General features: G+C 41.6%; 1 protein-coding gene across 1 annotated transcript in view; it reads right to left on the reverse strand.

Annotated features, from left to right (window-relative positions):
• LOC149454747 (serum paraoxonase/arylesterase 2-like) overlaps positions 1-20981 on the reverse strand; it is a 50338-nt gene that overhangs the window by 21934 nt on the left and 7423 nt on the right. Inside the window, exons 2-4 of the mRNA XM_089687141.1 lie at positions 8594-8664; positions 5152-5207; positions 4884-5052 (exon numbers count right to left, since the gene is read on the reverse strand). Coding sequence (XP_089543267.1) covers positions 4884-5052; positions 5152-5207; positions 8594-8664 — 296 coding nt within the window. The remainder of the gene's footprint in view (positions 1-4883; positions 5053-5151; positions 5208-8593; positions 8665-20981) is intronic.

Here is a 20981-nt window from a genome sequence, read left to right on the forward strand (position 1 = left end):
AATAGCATCCCATTATTAGTATCAGTGGGAGGAATAGTGCCCCATCATTGGCATTGGTGGGAGGAATAGTGTCCCATCATTGGTATCAGTGAGAGGAATAGTGCCCCATCATTGGTATCAGTGGGAGGAATAGTGCCCCATCATTGGTATCGGTGGGAGGAACAGTGCCCCATCATTGGTATCAGTGGGAGGAATAGTGCCCCATCATTGGTATCAGTGGGATGAATAGTGCCCCATCATTGGTATCAGTGGGAGGAATAGTGCCCCATCATTGGTGTCAGTGGGAGGAATAGCATCTCATCATTGGTATCAGTGGGAGGAATAGTGTCCCATCATTGGTATCAGTGGGAGGAATAGCATCCCATCATTGGTATCAGTGGGAGGAATAGTGCCCCATCATTGGTATCAGTGGGAGGAATAGCATCCCATTATTAGTATCAGTGGGAGGAATAGTGCCCCATCATTGGCATTGGTGGGAGGAATAGTGTCCCATCATTGGTATCAGTGAGAGGAATAGTGCCCCATCATTGGTATCAGTGGGAGGAATAGTGCCCCATCATTGGTATCGGTGGGAGGAACAGTGCCCCATCATTGGTATCAGTGGGAGGAATAGTGCCCCATCATTGGTATCAGTGGGAGGAATAGTGCCCCATCATTGGTATCAGTGGGAGGAATAGCATCCCATCATTGGTATTGGTGGGAGGATTAGTGCCCCATCATTGGTATTGGTGGGAGGAATAGTGCCCCATCATTGGTATCAGTGGGAGGAATAGCATCCCATCATTGGTATCAGTGGGAGGAATAGCATCCCATCATTGGTGTTGGTGGGAGGAATAACGCCCCATCATTGGTATCAGTGGGAGGAATAGTGCCCCATCATTGGTATCAGTGGGATGAATAGTGCCCCATCATTGGTATCAGTGGGAGGAATAGCATCCCATTATTAGTATCAGTGGGAGGAATAGTGCCCCATCATTGGCATTGGTGGGAGGAATAGTGTCCCATCATTGGTATCAGTGAGAGGAATAGTGCCCCATCATTGGTATCAGTGGGAGGAATAGTGCCCCATCATTGGTATCGGTGGGAGGAACAGTGCCCCATCATTGGTATCAGTGGGAGGAATAGTGCCCCATCATTGGTATCAGTGGGAGGAATAGTGCCCCATCATTGGTATCAGTGGGATGAATAGCATCCCATCATTGGTATTGGTGGGAGGATTAGTGCCCCATCATTGGTATTGGTGGGAGGAATAGTGCCCCATCATTGGTATCAGTGGGAGGAATAGCATCCCATCATTGGTATCAGTGGGAGGAATAGCATCCCATCATTGGTGTTGGTGGGAGGAATAACGCCCCATCATTGGTATCAGTGGGAGGAATAGTGCCCCATCATTGGTATCAGTGGGATGAATAGTGCCCCATCATTGGTATCAGTGGGCGGAATAGCATCTCATCATTGGTATCATTGGGAGGAATAGTGCCCCATCATTGGTATCAGTGGGAGGAATAGTGTCCCATCATTGGTATCAGTGGGAGGAATAGCATCCCATCATTGGTATCAGTGGGAGGAATAGTGCCCCATCATTGGTATCAGTGGGAGGAATAGTGCCCCATCATTGGTATCGGTGGGAGGAACAGTGCCCCATCATTGGTATCAGTGGGAGGAATAGTGCCCCATCATTGGTATCAGTGGGAGGAATAGTGCCCCATCATTGGTATCAGTGGGAGGAATAGCATCCCATCATTGGTATTGGTGGGAGGATTAGTGCCCCATCATTGGTATTGGTGGGAGGAATAGTGCCCCATCATTGGTATCAGTGGGAGGAATAGCATCCCATCATTGGTGTTGGTGGGAGGAATAGTGCCCCATCATTGGTATCAGTGGGGAGGAGGAATAGTGCCCTATCATTGGTATCAGTGGCAGGAACAGAGACCCATCAGTGTCAGTGAGAGAATTAGTATTTGAATATTTGTCAATAGCAACCAGTTAGTCCTCACTGTTCACATCTCAAAAGACGTAAACAATAATTATGACTGCATACTACAAGCAGCAACTCTGCATTGGTTCCTGTTTGCAATGATTAGTTTAGATGAGTAGGGCAGAAGTAGAAAGTAGTGAATATTAATGAGGGATACAAAGATCAGTTGTAATGATTGCAGCGGGGATGAGTCTGCATGCTCTTATCAGCAAACACAGACAGAAGTTGCTTCAACATTATACTTTGTCCTGGATTCCAGTGACTGACTGATAGCCTTTAGCTTTGAACATTGAAATGATGACACTGTGCCCATTAGATCAGCAATCTGCATGGTGCAGCTTATCTTTAATGCAATGCAAGCACACCTTTATATACTGTGGAGTCCAGGTTGTATGACATGAAGCAGCTAGTTATCCTTTAGGGTCCATGCACACTAGACACTCAAAAAACGCTAAACAAAAAAACCCCACTGATAGTTAGTGTTTTTTTTTGCCAGCGATTTTGCAGTGTTTAGTTTAAAGGTGTTAAGGAGCGCCAGCATTTTATAAAGGAGTGGGCGGCCGCCGCATCCAGTGAATTGCTGGTTGTCAAGGAGTGGGTAAGCAAGCTGGCCGCCGCATCCTTAACAATGGATAACTCATCTGCCAGCAATGAAAAACATAGTGGAGGTCCCCCCCAATCCTTACCAAGTGGGGGGCTTATTAACGGGGTCCCCAGATCCCGCCCCCCCCATGTGAATGAATATGGGATACATTGTACCCCTACTCATTTGCCAAAAAAATGTCAAAAACAACAAAAACACAGAGAAACACAGTTTTTGACAAGTCCTTTATTTAAAAAAACAAAAACAGTGTCCCCTAAAGTAAGTCCAGCGTCAATTATGATGAATGCAGCCGCCGCCGCCCCCAACAAAAAAAAAAAGTTCCACACCTGACGCTGGCTCCCGCTGTCTGACAGCTCCGCTGCCTCCTGACGCTAATAAACTAAGTGGTGGGGCTACCCGACGATGTCACCAGATGACCCTGCTCCCTTGTGACATCATCAACCCAGCATACACCAGTTGATGATGTCACCTGATGACGTAATTGGGTAGCCCCTGCCCTTCGATTATTTAGCGGCGGGAGGCAGAAGAGCTGTCAGACAGCGGGAGCCAGATTCGGGTACGGAGCTTTTTTTTGTTGTTGTTCATTCTTGCAGACGGCGTTTATCATGATTGACGCTGGATTTATTGGTTTTTTTTATCAAATAAAGGACTTTTATTTATTTTGAACACTTTTTTGGTGATGGTCTGGTAATGATTTGGGGGAGGGACCCCACGCATTTTCAAAAAAAGTTTGTTATAGTGTTCCCCTTAAAATCCATTCCACATCCAAAGGACATGGTATGGAAGTATTCAAATAGAATTTGAATCGAAAATATCAAATAGATCCAAATTCATTGTGCAGAACAGCTTGTTCTATTCTATTTGAAATTAAAATTTCACAAGGCGGCTATATTCTTTCTATTTTATTCTATTCTAATTGAAATTCGAATTTCAGAAGACAACTATATTCTTTCTATTTTATTCTGTTCTATTCTTTATTTTCTATTCTATTTTATTCTATTCAATTGTTTCTATTCTATTATTTTCTTTTCTATTCTATTCCTTTCATTTTCTATTCAATTCTATTCTGTTTTACTCTATTCTATTCTGTTTTATTCCATTTTTATCGACATTTGAATTTCAGAAGACGGCTATAGTCTATTTTGTTCAATTCGATTAAAAATTTGAAATTCAAATTTCAGAAAGATGACTATATTCTTTCTATTTTATTCACTTCTTTTTGAAATTCGAATTTAAGAAGAGGACTATATTCTTTCTAGTTTATTCTATTCTATTTTTTTTCTCTTGTACTCTTTTATTTTCAATTTTATTCTATTATTTTCTATTCTATTCCTTCATTTTCTATTCTGTTACTTTATTGTTGTCTGTTCTATTTTGTTATATTCTATTCTTCTTGGAAGAAGACTATACTCTTTCTACTTTATTCTATATTATTCAAAATTTATCATTTGAAATTCAAATTTCAGAAGACAGCTATATTCTATTTTGTTCTATTTTATTCGAAATCCAAATTTCAAAATTTGAATTTTGATAGATGGCTATATTCTTTCTTTTTTATTCTATTCGAAATTAAAATTTTGTAATTCGAATTTTGGAAGACGACTATATTCTTCCTATTTTATTTTATTATATTTTTTTCTATTCTTTTTCTTTATTTTCTGTTCTATTATTTTATTTTCTATTTTATTCTGTTTTATTCTATTCTATTTTTTTTTTAATTCAAATTTTGTAAGATGACTATATTCTAATACTAATACACACAGTATTTGAAGGAAATCAGCAATAGTCAGCAATATGTTTACATTTTAAATTTGAATTCAATTTAGTTTTCAAATTAGTTTCAAATTCTATATGAATTCGATTTGAATTCGGATAATTTTTTATTTCAGGCAAAATTTTGTTTTGTCATTTCAGATTTGTTTACATTTTTTTACTGTTGTACTTTGGAAATTCGGATACATCCAAATCTCTGAATAATGAAATTTCGTCCAAATTTTGATTCAGAATCGAAACAACCCGCACATGTCTACTGCAAAGTGAAAGTACGCAGAAAACAATAATGTACATAATGAGACATGAAGAAATAAAAAGATAATTTTTTTTTTTTTTTGCCTAAACAGCTCAATGAGCAAAACAGAGCTTCCACTTCAACAAAATGTTGCTAAAGTAAAACAATCTGTAATGTTTTGGTAAAATACATTTTACCAGAGTAACTACTTCTGCCATATGCCTAAACAGCCAAAATCACCAGACTGGATAGAGGGAGTGAATAGGGAATAGAATTCGGTTGTAGTTCCTTACCTCTCTCATCAATGTACACGCTTAGCCCATGAGGATTAAATGAAGGAGCATCTATGTCTTTACTGAGCTGTAGAGGTTCGGGGTGAAGGACATCATCGTTCAGATCTACCAGCAATATTTCTGCAGGTCTGTCGGGTGCAAAACTCTTCATCGGTGGGTATTTCAGGCCCTTCAAAGAGATATAACCTATTAGAACATACCTGGAAACGACTACTAATTAGATTCGCTGGAGAAGTATCAATCCAAAAATGTCAAATATTGTCCTTACAGAGCTGATGAATGCCAGTCCATTGGGAAGAACATGAATATCTTCTGAGCCATACTCTGTATAAAAAAAATGTTGTAACCATTGTTATTAACAATGCCATCCATCCATACATGGGCTGTCATGTCTGACCTATTATATCTATAAATACTAGTTGCCAAACAGATCACCTTAAAAGCCAGTACTTTTCAGAGAAGTCAATAACGACACCCTCTATACCAGTGTTTCTATACCTTTTTTCAGTCAAGGCACCCTTTAAAATTATGGACAGTCCCGCTGCACCCTTTGACATTATGGACACCCATAAGGAAGAAAAATATATTTGTAATATATTTTTTAAATATTCTTCCCAAATATATTGGCATATATTTGAAATGCTACAATTTTGGCCATATTCAATATATAAATATATATATATATATATATATATATATATATATAGACAGAGAGAGAGAGAGAGAGAGAGAGAGAGAGAGAGAGAGAGAGAGAGAGAGCATGTTGAAATGCGTTTTAATTACAAATTATCTGAAAAATATTTTTAAAAATACATCTCAAATGTACTGTATGTCTTTAAAAATACAAATCTACATTTTTGGAATGCATTTATAAATATATGCAAAAATATATGTTAAAATGACTTTTTTATATGTTAAAAAAAATTTGAAGAACATATTTAAAAAAATATATTTTCAAATATTTTTTCATATATTTTGTAATATATAAAAACCGCATTTAAACATGTAGTGTATATATATATTAGTTCCCTGGTCTCCTCCTCCCATGCCCGCCTCCAGGACTTCTCCAGGGTGTCACCTATCCTCTGGAACTCCGTGCCCCAACCCATCAGATTATCATCTACTCTCCTCTCCTTTAGGCGCACCCTGAAAACTCATCTCTTCAGGGAAGCCCCCCCCCCCCCCTGCTAACTTGCCAACCTCCTCCACTCTTCGTATCACTCCATCTCCCACAGCTTTCTCCTCCTGTGCCACCATCCCCTCCCTCCTAGATTGTAAGCTCGAAAGAGCAGGGCCCTCGATCCCCTCATGTTTTGCATTGTATTGGTATTGTTCTGTCCCCCTTTGTAATGTACAGCGCTGAGCGAACCATTGGCGCTTTATAAATACTGTATAACAATAATAATAATAATAATAATACTGTATGTCTTTAAAAATACAAATCTAAATTTTTGGAATGCATTTACAAATATATGCAAAAATAGATGTTAAAATGACTTTTTTATATGTTAAAAAAAATTTGAAGAACATATTTAAAAAAATATGTTTTAAAATATTTTTTCATATATTTTGTAATATATAAAAACCACAATTAAACATGTAGTGTGTGTATATATATATATATATATATATATATGTATGTGTATATATATATACACTACATGTTTAAATGCGGTTTTTATATATTACAAAATATATGAAAAAATATTTTAAATACTTTTATACAAGTTTTGGGCAATTTATAGACATTTTGCCAAGGCACCTCTGAAGAAGCCTCAAGGCACCCCTGAAGAAAACTCAAGACACCCCAGGGTACCTGGGCACCCTGGTTGAGAAAGGCTTATTTATACTTCCTCGCTACAGGTTTCTTAAAATGTCTAACGCTAAATTAAATTTACATTCCAGTCAAACAACTTTACATTGCCAGACAACAGCTATGTAGGAGACAGCTGACTCATAGTTGTAGCTTGTCTCAGCTGTGAGAAGTTTACTGAGACTAGCAACCGCAAGCAGCTTGCCTTGATTCTAAGCAATTTGCCTGAACAAGCAGCAGGAAGAGGAATGCAGAGCCTGACACATCTCTCCTTCCTCTGCATTCCTCTTCCTGCTGCTTGTTCAGGCAAATTGCTTAGAATCAAGGCAAGCTGCTGCTATGAAACAGCCGTTTCCTACATAGCTGTTATCGAATCAGCCAAGGAAAGAGGGGAAGCAGCAGGTCAGAACTCACAACTATGGTTAGAGAGCACTTAGAAATGTGGGACAAAGTACTTCAGTACAGCACTTTGTCTCTTGGGGGACAGAACTGTAAAAAAAAATTATAAGTCCTCATGCACACGGGACGTTTTTACAGCGGCTGTTTTTGGTTTTTGATGTTTTTTTCTACAGCCAGTAAACTCCCCAGCATGCTATCCTATGTGCCCATGCACACAAAGGCTTTAATCAGTGTTTTATGGCAGGGGCATTTTTTGGCTGGAAAAAACCCAGAACTAGTGGGTTTCTAGAGAAGTTTTTAAGCTGTAAAAATGCTCTAACGCTAAAAAACGCAATAAAGCACGGCTAAATGCTAATGCAAAAATGCTAAAAAATGCTGAAAAACTTGCATTTTTAACACGACTTTACACAGCTAATGCTACCAGCTTTATTAAAATGCCTCTCAGTGTGCATGGAGCCTAATCATCAATCATTAACTACATTACAGCTATGCTACACTATGTAGATAGACTGGTAAATAAACAGAAATAGCTTGCATATATTATTAAAAAAAACAAAAATGATCTATCTTATGCACAGAATGGTAACTCCCAAATAAGATCATTTAAAGTGGTTGCAAAGGCTGGACATTTTTTGTCTTAAAGTGTTACTAAACCCACAACAGTAAAATCAGTCTGTATATGCAGTAAAGCATGCTTGTTCTACTCACTGTGGAACCTAAGGGGTTAATCCTGTGAAAAAAGGCTGTTTAATCCTGTCTTCTCTGATCCTCTCCTTCTTCCACTGTCTCCAATCTATCTGCTGACAGTATAGAGCTCTAGGAGGCACTCTGCACATGCTCAGATTGGTGTGTATTGCCAGAGAGTTTGTTTTTTTTTTGGGGGGGAGAGTGCATGTGATCAGCACAGGGCCAATCAGCACTGTCCAGACAGAGGTCAGAGGTTATACATCCTCAAAGAAAACTCCTCCTACAAGCTTTACCCCAGTGCTCGATTGGACACTGATAGAAGTCACAAGACTGCTATATACTGCTGATGAGAAAAGGTTTTTGGCCGTTTATATTTAATAAAATATTTGCATATCTAAGTTCTGTGTACTGGGTTTAGGAACACTTTAATGTATTGCATCAGGGTAAAAAATGTCCCTGTATCTGTATCACCCTGCAACCCCCCACCTTATACTTACCTGAGTCCTTTATTGATCCAGTGCTGTGCCATTGGCTCCTGCTGCTGTCAATCAAATTCTGTAAGAAGTGGGCAGGGCTGAGTAGTGCTGTGTGTGTGAACAGATGCATAAAGCTCGGCTTGAGAGTGAGCCCACAGGTGAGCCCTCGTAGGAAGCAGGAGGAGCCAAGAGCTCTGGCTGGAGACCCCAAAAGAGAAGAGTCGGGACCATCGCAACAAAGCAGGTAAATATATATATATTTTTTAATTGAAGCTTTACAATAACTTTAAATACATCACCACAAAAAAGAAGTCAATGAATGACCACATACATACCAATTCCTTTCACCAGCTGACAGTTTGGAAGATCAATAAATTCTACCTCTTTGAAGAAGCCAGTCCTATGACTGCAAAAAAGAAAGTGTATCTATGGTAAAAATGTAAAATCATATATTCATTTGCACATTGTTAGTTATTTGTAGACTACTCCGATTAATCTGAAAATTACTTTGTGAAGAAGATTCCCATACATTTCCTTCCTTGAATTCTGTGACCTGTAGTCACTTTATCCTGTAGGTGGCACTGCTGTGTCACCATTTCACAGAGCCTGCCTTCTGATCTACTGAGAGGGGGAGTTTCAGGAGGCGGAGTCAGTACAGTGCTTGCAGGCAGCAAGGTACCATGGGTTATGTAGTCCTCAGAAATTGAGGGTAAGCTGCAAAGTATGCAGGAAATCCAGGAAGTTGTGGAAAGAGATAGTCAGCAGACAGGCAACATTCACAACATGAAAGGGCATTTTAGCTTTTATTGGATTGTCAAATATAACTATTGTTTGTATTATTACAATGCTGATTGATTGATTTATTTCAGGTACTTATATAGCGCCGTCAATTTATGCAGCACTTTACATATATATTGTACATTCACATCAGTCCCTAATCCTCAAGGGGCGTACAATCTAAGGTCCCTAACTTACACATACTAGGGCCAATTTAGACAGGATCCAAATAACATACCAGCATGTCTTTGGAGTGTGGGAGGAAACCCACACAGGCACAGGGAGAACATGCAATCTCCAGGCAGATGGTGCCATGGTTGGGATTTGAACCAATGACCCTAGTACTGCCATGTGGAAGTGCTAACCATTTAAACACTGTGCTGCCCACTGATGATATAAAGTGAAAGTGTATATTGTTACCGTAGATCTCCTTTAACCACTTCAAGTCCAGACACTTTCACCCCCTTCCTGCCCTGGCCAATTTTCAGCTTTCAATGCTATTACACTTTGAATGACAATTGCGCGGTCATGCAACACTGTAGCCATATGCATTTTTTAGCATTTTTTTGAGACAGATAAAACTTTAGTTTGGTGGTATTCATTCACCACTGGGATTTTTATTTTTTTGCTATATAAATGAAAAAGTCCAAACATTTTGAAAAAAAAAGTGTTTTTCTTTTAAAATTTTGCAAATAAATAATCTTTGTTCATAAATCTTGGCCAACATGTATTCAGCTATCTTTTTAGTAAAAAAACAAACAACTCAAATTAGTTTATAACCAAAAATTATAATTTTTAAAAAATTTTTTTACATTTTTATTTTTTTTTATATTATTATTTCTGGGTTTTTTTTTAACATACTGTCACCCTAGCAGTATAGTGTCACTATAAATGTCAGAAGTGACATCTTGCTTACTACTCTTCATGTGATCACTGATTCGCCAACAAGTGATCACATGATCGGGATCTCACACAGAGGTCCCATACAACAATCGGTGTTCTGCTGTGTCTGGAGGACACAGCAGGGACCGGATTGTGGTGCTGCACGCTCCCAGGGAGTGCGCACAAGCAGGGAGTGGGGAGGACGTTTATAAAAAGCCACCCGACCCTGCACTGCTCCTGTTCAGCCGTTTATATTCTTGGGCCAGACGGGAAGTGGTTAACCACTTGACCTCCAGAGGATTTACCCCCCTTAATGACCAGGCCTCTTTTTGCTACTCGGCGCTGTACTAATTCAACTGATAATTGCGCGGTCATGCAATGCTGCACCCAAACAAAATTTACGTCCTTTTTTTCACACAAATAGAGCTTTCTTTCGGTGGTATTTCATCACCTATGCGCTTTTTATTTTTTACTTTCAGCTATAAAAAATATATAGTAAACTCAAAGTTGGTTATAAATTTAGGCCAAAATGTATTCTGCTCCATGTTTTTGGTAAAAAAAATCCCAATAAGTGTATATTGATTGCTTTGTGTGGAAGTTATAGCGTCTACAAACTATGGTATAAATACTGCAATTTACGCCATTTTTCTGCTATACAGCGCTGCGCTAGTTTAATGGACAATTGCGCGGTCATGCAATACGGTACATAAATGAAATTTACATCCTTTTTTTCCCCACAAATTGAGCTTTCTTTTGGTGGTATTTGATTGCCTGTGCAGTTTTTATTTTTTGCGCTATAAAAAAAAAGGCTGACAATTTTGAGGAAAAAAAACAATATTTTGGACTTTTTGCTATAAAACATGTCCAGTTAAAAAAAATGCAAAAATCAAATTTAGTCATAAATTTCTGCCAAAATGCATTCTGCGACATGTCTTTGCTAAAAAAAACCCAATATGTGTAAATTAATTGGTTTACGTGAAGGTTATAGCGTTTACAAATGGCGGGAAAGATACTGGGATTTTTAGGTTTTTTTTATACTAATAATGGCGGCGATCAGCGAATTATGGCGGCGATCAGGGACTTATGGCAGCGACCAGCGACTTATGGCGGGACTGCGGCAGACATTCTGATATTGGGGGGTACTGACTTGGGGTCACTGACATCCCCAAAAACACTAATACAGTGTCAGTGAAAAAAAAACAAAACACTGACACTGTACTAATGGCAATGGGGAGGAAGGGGTTAACTTTATTTAGCAGGGAAGGGTTATAGGAGTGAGGGGAGTGTTTTACTAGGGGGCGGGGGGGTGTGCTGGACGGGACAAGGCTGATCGAGAAAGAGAAACTGTTCTTTCTTGATCAGCTCATCCTCGAGCTGACGGGGAAGTGACAGACAGCACAGCTACTGCAGCTGTGCTGTCTGTCACTGTTTGCCGCCAATCGCCGGGAGATAGCCGGTAAGGACCGGCTGTGACCCAGCGACTCACATCTGCGGCGGTGATTGGCGGGACAGATAGAGCGGCGGCATGCCTCGCGCGCGCCCCCTAGCTGTTTACAAAACAAACATTTTAAAACGTGGTTTTGCCTGCCAGTGCTGCCCTGCCGCCGTATATGTACAGTGGCAGGGCGGCAAGTGGTTAAAGGAGAATTATGGCCAAAACTATACGTCTCCTATGGATCGCAGAAGTGCAGTTAGTTCTGCACTCCTGTATCACATTTTCAGTCAAGCCCACTGTCGACTGACGTCACTCAGCCAGTCCAGGCTCTGGAAACATCCAAATGGTCATGATCCACCCAGATGCCTAGATCGGCAGCTGATTGAACCTCTCAACAAGCTGCTGAAAGCCTGAGCCAGCCCCTCCCGCCTCCTCCACAGCCTGGAGTTTCAGTGAGCACTGGAAGGGCAGAGCAATGAACTGATGGCTGACAGTCACTGCTCAGAGCGGAAGGGAGAACTTAGTCATCAGCGGCCCCAGTTCTCAGTGTAGAGCCAGCGGGGGACACATGCAGCATAGGATCAATGCTGCACCCACCTACTGTAGGTGAGTATGAATGTTTTTTTTTCCCAACCCCATAATTTTATTTCAAATCAAATAATAATCACCATAAGCTTCTCAGACATAAATGTATTCCATCACAAACATGAAAGTGTGCATACAGGGGCGGACTGACAACTCATGGGGCCCCCGGGCAATAGGGGATCATGGGGCCCCTGTGTCCTTGCCCAAACTCAAAAAAGCCTATGAAAAAGGTACCAGGGGCATCTCATGGGGCCCCCTACTGACCCCGGGCCCTCGGACAGTGCCCGAGTTTCCAAATGGTCAGTCCGCCCCTGTGTGCATAGTATCATCTGAAGGGCTGTATTGTTTAAAAGTGATATTCTAAGTAACGGTCTTATAAATGTCTGGGATACTGCAGCAAGATCTGCTTAGAATTACTCCTGTTCTCCTGGGCGTACTGACTACTTCTGCCCAATTTTGTGTGTTCCAGTTCTTCCTTTTAAATTCCCCATAATAGAAAAAAAAAAAAACAGCATGGATGACGGGACCCTTCATATTACCCAGATCGGGTGTTAGAGATGTGCATGATGGAAAAACTTGTTACGGATTCGTTGGTTAAGTTAATAATTTTGTTTCATTATATTCGTTATTTTAGAATTATTTATTTTCAAAATTAGTTTCATATATTCGTTATTTTCAAATTGATTAAAAATTTGAATTTTTTTATTTCAGAAGCTATATTCATTCTATTTTATTCTATTGTATTATTTTATGTTAAATTATAGTCTATTATATTCTATTTTATCCTTTTATTTTCTATTTCATTCTTTTCTGTTATATTCTATTTTATTATTTTCTATTCTATTCTTTTTTATTCTATTCTGTTTTATTATTTTCTATTCTATTCCTTTATTTTCTATTCTATTCTGTTTTATTATATTCTGTTTTATTATTTGCTATTCCTTTATTTTCTATTCTATTCTGTTTTATTATATTCTGTTTTATTATTTTCTATTCCTTTATTTTCTATTCTATTTTGTTTTACTCTATTAAGTTATTTTCTATTCTATTCTAGTCTATCATTTTTTTTCTATTCTATTAAGCAACCTAAGTAGGAATCATCATCTCATTTCACTATTATACCTTGCTGTATTTATTGTAAAACGTTTCCATTATGAATTTGAGTTCATTTTTCAAATTCAAGTTTGAATTCATTTTCAAATTTATTTTCAAATTTGAATTTAGATAATTTGTTTCCTTTTAATTTATTTTGGATTTGTTGAAATTTGTTACTATTGTGATTCTGAAATTCGGATACATCCGAATCTCCAAATAATGAAAATTTTGTCCAGATTTCAATTTGTAACAAAACGAATCACACATGTCTATCAGGTGAAACTCAGCACAGAGATCCAATCAATAGAGTACCTAAGAGCAGGGGCGGACTGACCATTCGGGTACTCGGGCACTGCCCAAGGGCCGGGGGTCAGTAGGGGCCCCATGAGATGCCCCTGGTATCTTTCATAGGCTTTTTTGGGTGTGGTTTGAGTGTGGGCGAGGACACAGGGGCCCCATGATCCCCTGTTGCCTGGGGGCCCCATGAATTGTCAGTCCGCCCCTGCCTAAGAGATAGAAGAAACAGCTGGTTTAACCCTTCAGCCTCTACAAAACATTGCAGTATTTTTTTGGGTGCATTAACCATTAAAGTGCATGTACGCCAACCCACCTTGGAGTATTTTCCTTTATTATAGTAGCAGTATTGTGGGGCGTATGGGTGAATAAACTGTTTGTCCGTAGGCTCATCATTTCAACAAAGAAAAGGCCACATCACTGTGGTATGCTATCATTGTGAAATAAGCCAGAGGTCAGGAAAACCAATACACAGATCTGCCCCATAAGATTTGGAAGCTCTTCTGTACAGTATATTAGTGAAATAATCAGCACAAGGAGAAAACTCATAGATCATAGTCAACTTAAAATTGTCCAATTGCTTGAGACCTTTTATCTAGCCTGTAGGTTAGTGTTCCTTAACCAGGGTTTCTTTTGAGGTTGCTAGGAGTTCCTTGAGTAATGAGCAATGGTGGGTTGATCTTCCATCTACATTGACCACCAACGCAAGGGGCAAATTAGCCATGTAAAGGCACACTTCTACACTGGCCTTCAATGTTGGAGGACAACATGAACATGAATTCAGATCTCACCACCAGGTTATGTGGTGTCCTTGCAGGTGGATGTAATTTCTGATTGAAGTACATTGGTAGGCTCGCTGTGCTTTTCTCAGGAGATCTACAAAAGCTGCACTATTGCTTTATCCACAGAGCTGGCTGTACTGAAATGAGGTGCCATATGTGAAGGTCCATCGGTGATTCATAAGGGGAAGATTGCCTACAGAGGAGCAAGCTATGTGTTACCCCCACTAATAGGGGAGATGCTTTTCTGACCTGTGTTCACATACAGGTCCATGTGAGAAGGTGAGAGCCCACCTGGAAGTCTATGTTCACTGTGGTGATTCACGTTTATTGAAGATTTACAGCACTGGGAATTTGGGTGCTATCACCGGCAGGAAGATATTTCACTCATTTGGATTTTTTTAAGAATTCTATTTATTATTTATTTTTCATCATCTTTTGGGATTATTGGTCACGTTTTTGTTTGTATATTTATTGTCTTTTTTTAGCAGAGCAACATTTCTATCCTTTCCTATAAAGAATTACAACTTAATTTTCTGACTAAAGTTCCACTTTTTACTGAAAATTATTTTGTAGGAGAATGGTAACAAAATTATCGGCCCTGGGAGAAAAGTATGCTAGGTACACTTAAAGCAGATCTTCACCTTCAAACACCCCCCCCCCCCCCAACTCCCCTTGCCAGTTTACTAGGCAAATTACTTGCATTGTGCTCCCTTTGCTTCCTGGGATATGCATGTCACATATCCCAGGAGGAATAGCCTTTCATTCAGTAAAGGAGGAGTGAGTGGGCCAAGTGGTGCTTCATTGAGAGGTGCGTTAGCTGAACCTGGAACAGCCGGCAACCTCTCAAAGATGTAATACCACAATATGGCAGCGTCAGACCAAGCACTGCCAAAAGAAAAGAGGATGTCTGCTGGACAATGCTGGATTCGTCAGGTGGGTGAGTATCTGAAATTTGCATAATACACCACCAGGTAATGGCGGGGGGAGGGTGAAAATACGCTTTCTTTTATTTAAAACTTTCTTCAAATTACCCACAATGTAATGTACCATGAGCTGTAGGTATCATTCTTTTTTAGCAGCGGTTCCCTGAGAAGAACCTGAAAATTATTTCTAGGAGTCTGCAGGGCTATAGGTTTGAGTTAAAGTGTTACTAAACCCCAGACCCTGCATTCACTATATCTGGTCTCCCCAGACCCTGCATTCACTATATCTGGTCTCCCCGGACCCTGCATTCTCTATATCTGGTCTCCCCGGACCCTGCATTCTCTATAGCTGGTCTCCCCGGACCCTGCATTCTCTATATCTGGTCTCCCCAGACCCTGTATTCACTATATCTGGTCTCCCCGGACCCGACGTTCACTATATCCGGTCTCCCCGGACCCTGCATTCACTATATCCGGTCTCCCAGGACCCCGCATTCACTATATCTGGTCTCCCAGGACCCTGCATTCACTATATCTAGTCTCCCAGAACCCTGCATTCGCTTTATCCGGTCTCCCCGGACTCTGCATTCACTATATCTGGTCTCCCCGGACCCTGCATTCTCTATATCTGGTCTCCCCGGACCCTGCATTTACTATATCTGGTCTCCCCGGACCCTGTATTCACTATATCTGGTCTCCCCGGACCCTGCATTCACTATATCTGGTCTCCCCGGACCCTGCATTCACTATATCTGGTCTCCCCGGACCCTGCATTCACTATATCCGGTCTCCCAGGACCCCGCATTCACTATATCTGGTCTCCCAGGACCCCGCATTCACTATATCTGGTCTCCCAGGACCCTGCATTCACTATATCTGGTCTCCCAGGACCCCGCATTCACTATATCTGGTCTCCCAGGACCCCGTATTCACTATATCTGGTCTCCCTGGACCCCGCATTCACTATATCTGGTCTCCCAGAACCCTGCATTCGCTTTATCCGGTCTCCCCGGACTCTGCATTCACTATATCTGGTCCCCCGGACCCCGCATTCACTATATCTGGTCTCCCGGACCCCGCATTCACTATATCCGGTCTCTCCGAACCCTGCATTCACTATATCTGGTCTCCCCATACCCTGCATTCACTATATCTGCTCTCCCCATACCCTGCATTCACTATATCCGGTGTCCCCGGACCCTGCATTCACTATATCCGGTCTCCCCGGACCCTGCATTCACTATATCCGGTCTCCACGGACCCTGCATTCACTATACCTGGTCTCTCCGGACCCTCTATTCACTATATCCGGTCTCCCCGGACCCTGCATTCACTATATCTGGTCTCCCCGGACCCTGCATTCACTATATCTGCTCTCCCCGGACCCTGCATTCACTATATCCGCTCTCCCCGGACCCTGCATTCACTATATCCAGTCTCCCCGGACCCTGCATTCACTATATCCGGTCTCCCCGGACCCTGCATTCATTATATCTGCTCTCCCCGGACCCTGCATTCACTATATCTGGTCTCCCACAGTACACAGAACATGAAAATTCTATTATTTTAGTAAATATAAACTGCTAAATACCGTTTCTCATCAGCAGTACAGAGCAGTCTTGTGACTTCTAAGACGAGCACTGGTTAAAGCTTGTAGGAGGAATTTTCATTCCCTCCTGATTGTCTTATGAGGCTGCAGAACCCCCTACCCTTTGGACAGCCCTGATTGGCTCTGTGCTGATCATATGCAAATAAACAGCTCTCTATTAATGCACACCAAACTGAGCATGTGCAGAGTGCCTCCTAGGGCTCTGTACTATCAGGACATGGATTTGGGACAGTAGAAGGGGATGATCAGGGAAGATAGAATCAAACAGCCTTTTTACACAATGCAGAGGATTAACCCCTTAGGCTCCACAGTGAGTATAACAAGCATGCTTTCCTGCATACACAGACTGATTTTACTGTTGTGGGTTTACTAACACTTTAAGTTATTCCATTTCTAATTCTGAGAAGCCAACATAAAGAAAAAGTAGTGAAGAAAATACTTGTGGGTTTAACCTATCATTTTCGTAGATTTATTTTTCATAGGCTGTGTAAGTGGGGGTGTGGCAGGGGTGTGGCCTTAGCCTATATACTTTGTGCTGTAATGTGTCCCTGATTGCCACCTCAAAGTTGGGAGATATGCAGTCCCTGTGTTCTTTTTGTTAGCTAAGGTCCCATGCACACTTAAGCGCCCAGTTGCGGTGTGTTAACATGCATTGGGGTTGATTTACTAAAATTGGAGAGTGCAAAATCTGGTGTAGCTGTGCATGGGAGCCAATCAGCTTCTAACTTCAGCTTGTTCAATTAAACTTTGACAAAAAAAAATGAAAGCTGATAGGTTTCACCAGATTTTGCAATCAGCTTTCATTTTTTTTTTTTTGTCAAAGCTTAATTGAACAAGCTGAAGTTAGAAGCTGATTGGCCACCATGCAGATCTACACCAGATTTTGCACTCTCCAATTTTAGTAAATCAACCGCATTGTGTTGCAGAAGCACATTATTATTATTATACAAGATTTATATAGTGCCAACAGTTTGCACAAACGCTTTAAAACATAAAGGGGACAGAAGAAATAGGAGGGCCTGTTCATGGAGCTTACAATCTAAAAGAAGGGGGTACAAAAGGTGAAAACTGCAGTGCATGATCTGATGAAGGTGACTCAAGTACAGTTCTTAGGTGGAGGTGGGGTAGGCTTCCCTGAATAAGTGAGTTTTCAAAGACCACCTAAAGGCAGACAGGGTGGAGGCTGACCGGACATGCTGTGGTAGGGAGTTCCAGAGGATGGGAGAGGCTCTGGAGAAGTCCTGGAGGGAGGAGGTGATGAGGGAGCTAGAGAGGAGAATATCATGGGAGGAGCAGAGTGGGCGATTTGGGCGGTATCTGTGGATGAGTTTGGGATGTAGCTGGGGGCAGTGTTGTGGATGGCTTTGTAAGCTGTGGTTAGCATTTTGAATTTTATACATTGGGTTAGTGGAAGCCAGTGAAGGGATTGGCAGAGAGGGGCAGCAGTCGCTGATCGGTTGGTAAGGTGTATGAGCCTAGCAGCAGCATTCATAATAGACTGAAGGGGGGATAGCCTGTGTAACGGTAGACCAGTGAGGAGGGAGTTGCAGTAATCGAGGCGGGTTATAACCAAGGCGTGGATCTGTTGTTTTGTGATGTCATTGGTCAGAAAGGGGCGGATTCTGGAAATGTTGCGGAGGTTGAGGCGGCAAGATTTAGCCAGTGATTGCATATGCGGCCCAACAGAGAGGTCAGAGTCTAGGATTACGTCTAGCACCCTGACATCAGGGGAAAGACCAATGGTTGTGCTGTTGATCTTAATGGTAAAGTCATGAGTGGGGGATCGGGGAGGAGGAAATATTACAAGCTTGGTTTTAGAAAGAATAAGTTTTATGGGAGTAATGTGACATCCATACTGATATGTCGCTGAGTAGATTTGTGATACGTGAGGGGATTGAGGGGGTGCACATGCATTATCAGTGGGCTGCCAATGCACCACAATGGACGAAAAAATGTACAAGATCTTTATTTTAGCAATGCAGCTCTCCACAATGCACATTATATGCTGTGGTGCATTGGGCTGTGCTGTACAAGGTGCCAATCACAATGAACAGCACCACAATGCACTGCACATAGAGTAGAGTTGCAGCATAAAAAGACCATCACTGTCAACTCTGCCATGTAAAGGCCTGCCTAAACCTCCTTTTATTTATCAGATATGCTTTCTTACTGCACAGTTGATGGTCCATTTAAAGGACATTGTATAATCACACTAAAGACAATATTCACTTGATTAGCTGTATGATGTGTTTGTTTTGGCAAAATTTTAGGGTGACCATAGATAACCCAATCTTCACAGCCGGTTGTCTACTGTGAATTCATGAAGCATACTATGCTTTGTGGATGGTCTTCTGGGACCTGTGTTGTGTCCCAGAAGGCTGCGAGGGAAGGAAAGGGAGCTGAACTTCCAGCTCAGATCACCATGGGGCATTTGACCAGAAATGGGAGCGGTTACTTGTCAAAACCAGGTACCCCCAAAAAAGTGGAAGGGGGGAGGATACACACAAGGGAACCCCTTCTGGGTGAAGGGCACAGAGGACAGAAATCAGAAAATGGCACTAAATTGAAACCTGTTATAGGTGTAGCCAGCTGCTGGACATATTCAACAGAACCATAGACTAGCTAGTTCCCTCCTAATGCCCAAGACCCAGACCATTACATTACTCCCTGCCTATAGAGGAGGAGAGCTGTTCCTCCTGGATAGAGCAGAAGATCTTGGAGCCTGTAGTCCTGCAGTCAACTCTCACCCCCTTGAGAACTACAAATTCAAGAAAGTTGATCCAGTAAAGGATTATGGGAGTGCTTCTTTATTTGACTGCTTCTGGCAGGCTCGCTCTCTCAGCCCAGGGACATTAAAGAGGACGGTTGGAGGCTGGTGTTCTGCGTCCAGCTGCATTGGGACTCGGTGGACCAGCGGGTAGTGGTGACACACAGCTCATTCATCTGCACAGCTGCACTGGGAGATGGGGAAACAGCTCTCATTGTTTGAACACTGTGTGGAAGTAAATTAATGTTTTGACTGACATTCTGCGGTTTAGCCACAAGATGTCACTGTTTTTCTAACAGCCTCAGACTGCATAGATATTTGTATATTCATGAAGAGGTGGGGATTTGCACTCAGAGTTTGGAGTTTAGTGAACAGGAAGAGGAGACTGCAGCCTTGTTTTGGACCATGCTGAATGAGGGGGCCGTGTGAGCTGAGAATCCGATGACATCCAGATGTGAATGTGTCCCTCACTAACCAGACCTGCAGCTGAGTGAAGCTGATGAGTTTGCTGCCAGGAAGCTGATGAGAGCAGAGGAACTAAGCAACATATACGGCAAGACCACATGCTTGTTGGAGAGACATTTGTTCTGCTCAGAGTCACCAGTGGATGAAAAGCAGACCCGGGTCGGTAAGATCGTGCACGCACCTCATTTCAGTGTTGGCGCCTTGAGATTGAGTTCAAGCCTATAGTTAGTTAGTTAGGGTCTCTGTTTGTGTCAGGCCACAAGTGTTGTTACTGATTATTGGAAGGACTCCACAACTTAAAGTGACATTTCACATTGGAGAGCTGATAAAATCCTACAAACTCAAGCCAGACTGGTGTTTTGCTCAGAAGGAATACTCAGGCATGTGCTACAGGACCAGTTATAGGAGAGGGAATAATGTAGATTTGTGTAAGATTGTAAGCTGTTGTGCTGCACCGCAGGCTAGCCCATACCATACACCCATACACTGATTCCTGCTCTTTTAGGGTAATAACGGGTAACATGTGGCAGCTTAGTTGTGCCCGCCAGTAGGTAAATTACTTCACTTTCTACCTTCATCCATCAGAAGGCGCCATGCTGTGCAGCACAAGGGTCTCAGCCTTTGGGCTGGGTGTATGTAAATTTATTGTATGTTTCCAGCATTTGTGGTTGTGTTTATTTGCCACATCTAAGTAAAATTCTGTTGTGGCAAAAACTGGTGTTGGGGTTACCTTCCTCGTTCGTGACTTCACTGTATCCTGGGGAGCCCACCCCGATACACGGCTTACAGCACCACAGATTATTACACTGAGCATTCACAGCCACTCTCCACTATCCATCGGTCCTCACAGACCTTCTCGGCATCATCCATCACAGCGGCCAGCTTACCAGCACTCTGATGAATAACCACTGCTTCCCCTGCGGAGTTATAAAGAACAGCTCATCTCATCCTGAAGTGCCAGGGACTACATCTGTACCAGGATTGTGAGAGGGCAGCTGCCAACCTTTCTGTTTACCCAGTTGTAAAAAGACACCAGTTTATCCAAATCAATCATGGAATCCTTACTTTGTTACTTCCCTAGTTCTGTCTGCAGATCTGATTCTGCCATT

This window comes from Staurois parvus, unplaced genomic scaffold, assembly GCF_062004578.1.
Source record: "Staurois parvus isolate SC_StPar_1 unplaced genomic scaffold, SC_StPar_1.0 ptg000418l, whole genome shotgun sequence".
NCBI classification, from domain to species: domain Eukaryota; kingdom Metazoa; phylum Chordata; class Amphibia; order Anura; family Ranidae; genus Staurois; species Staurois parvus.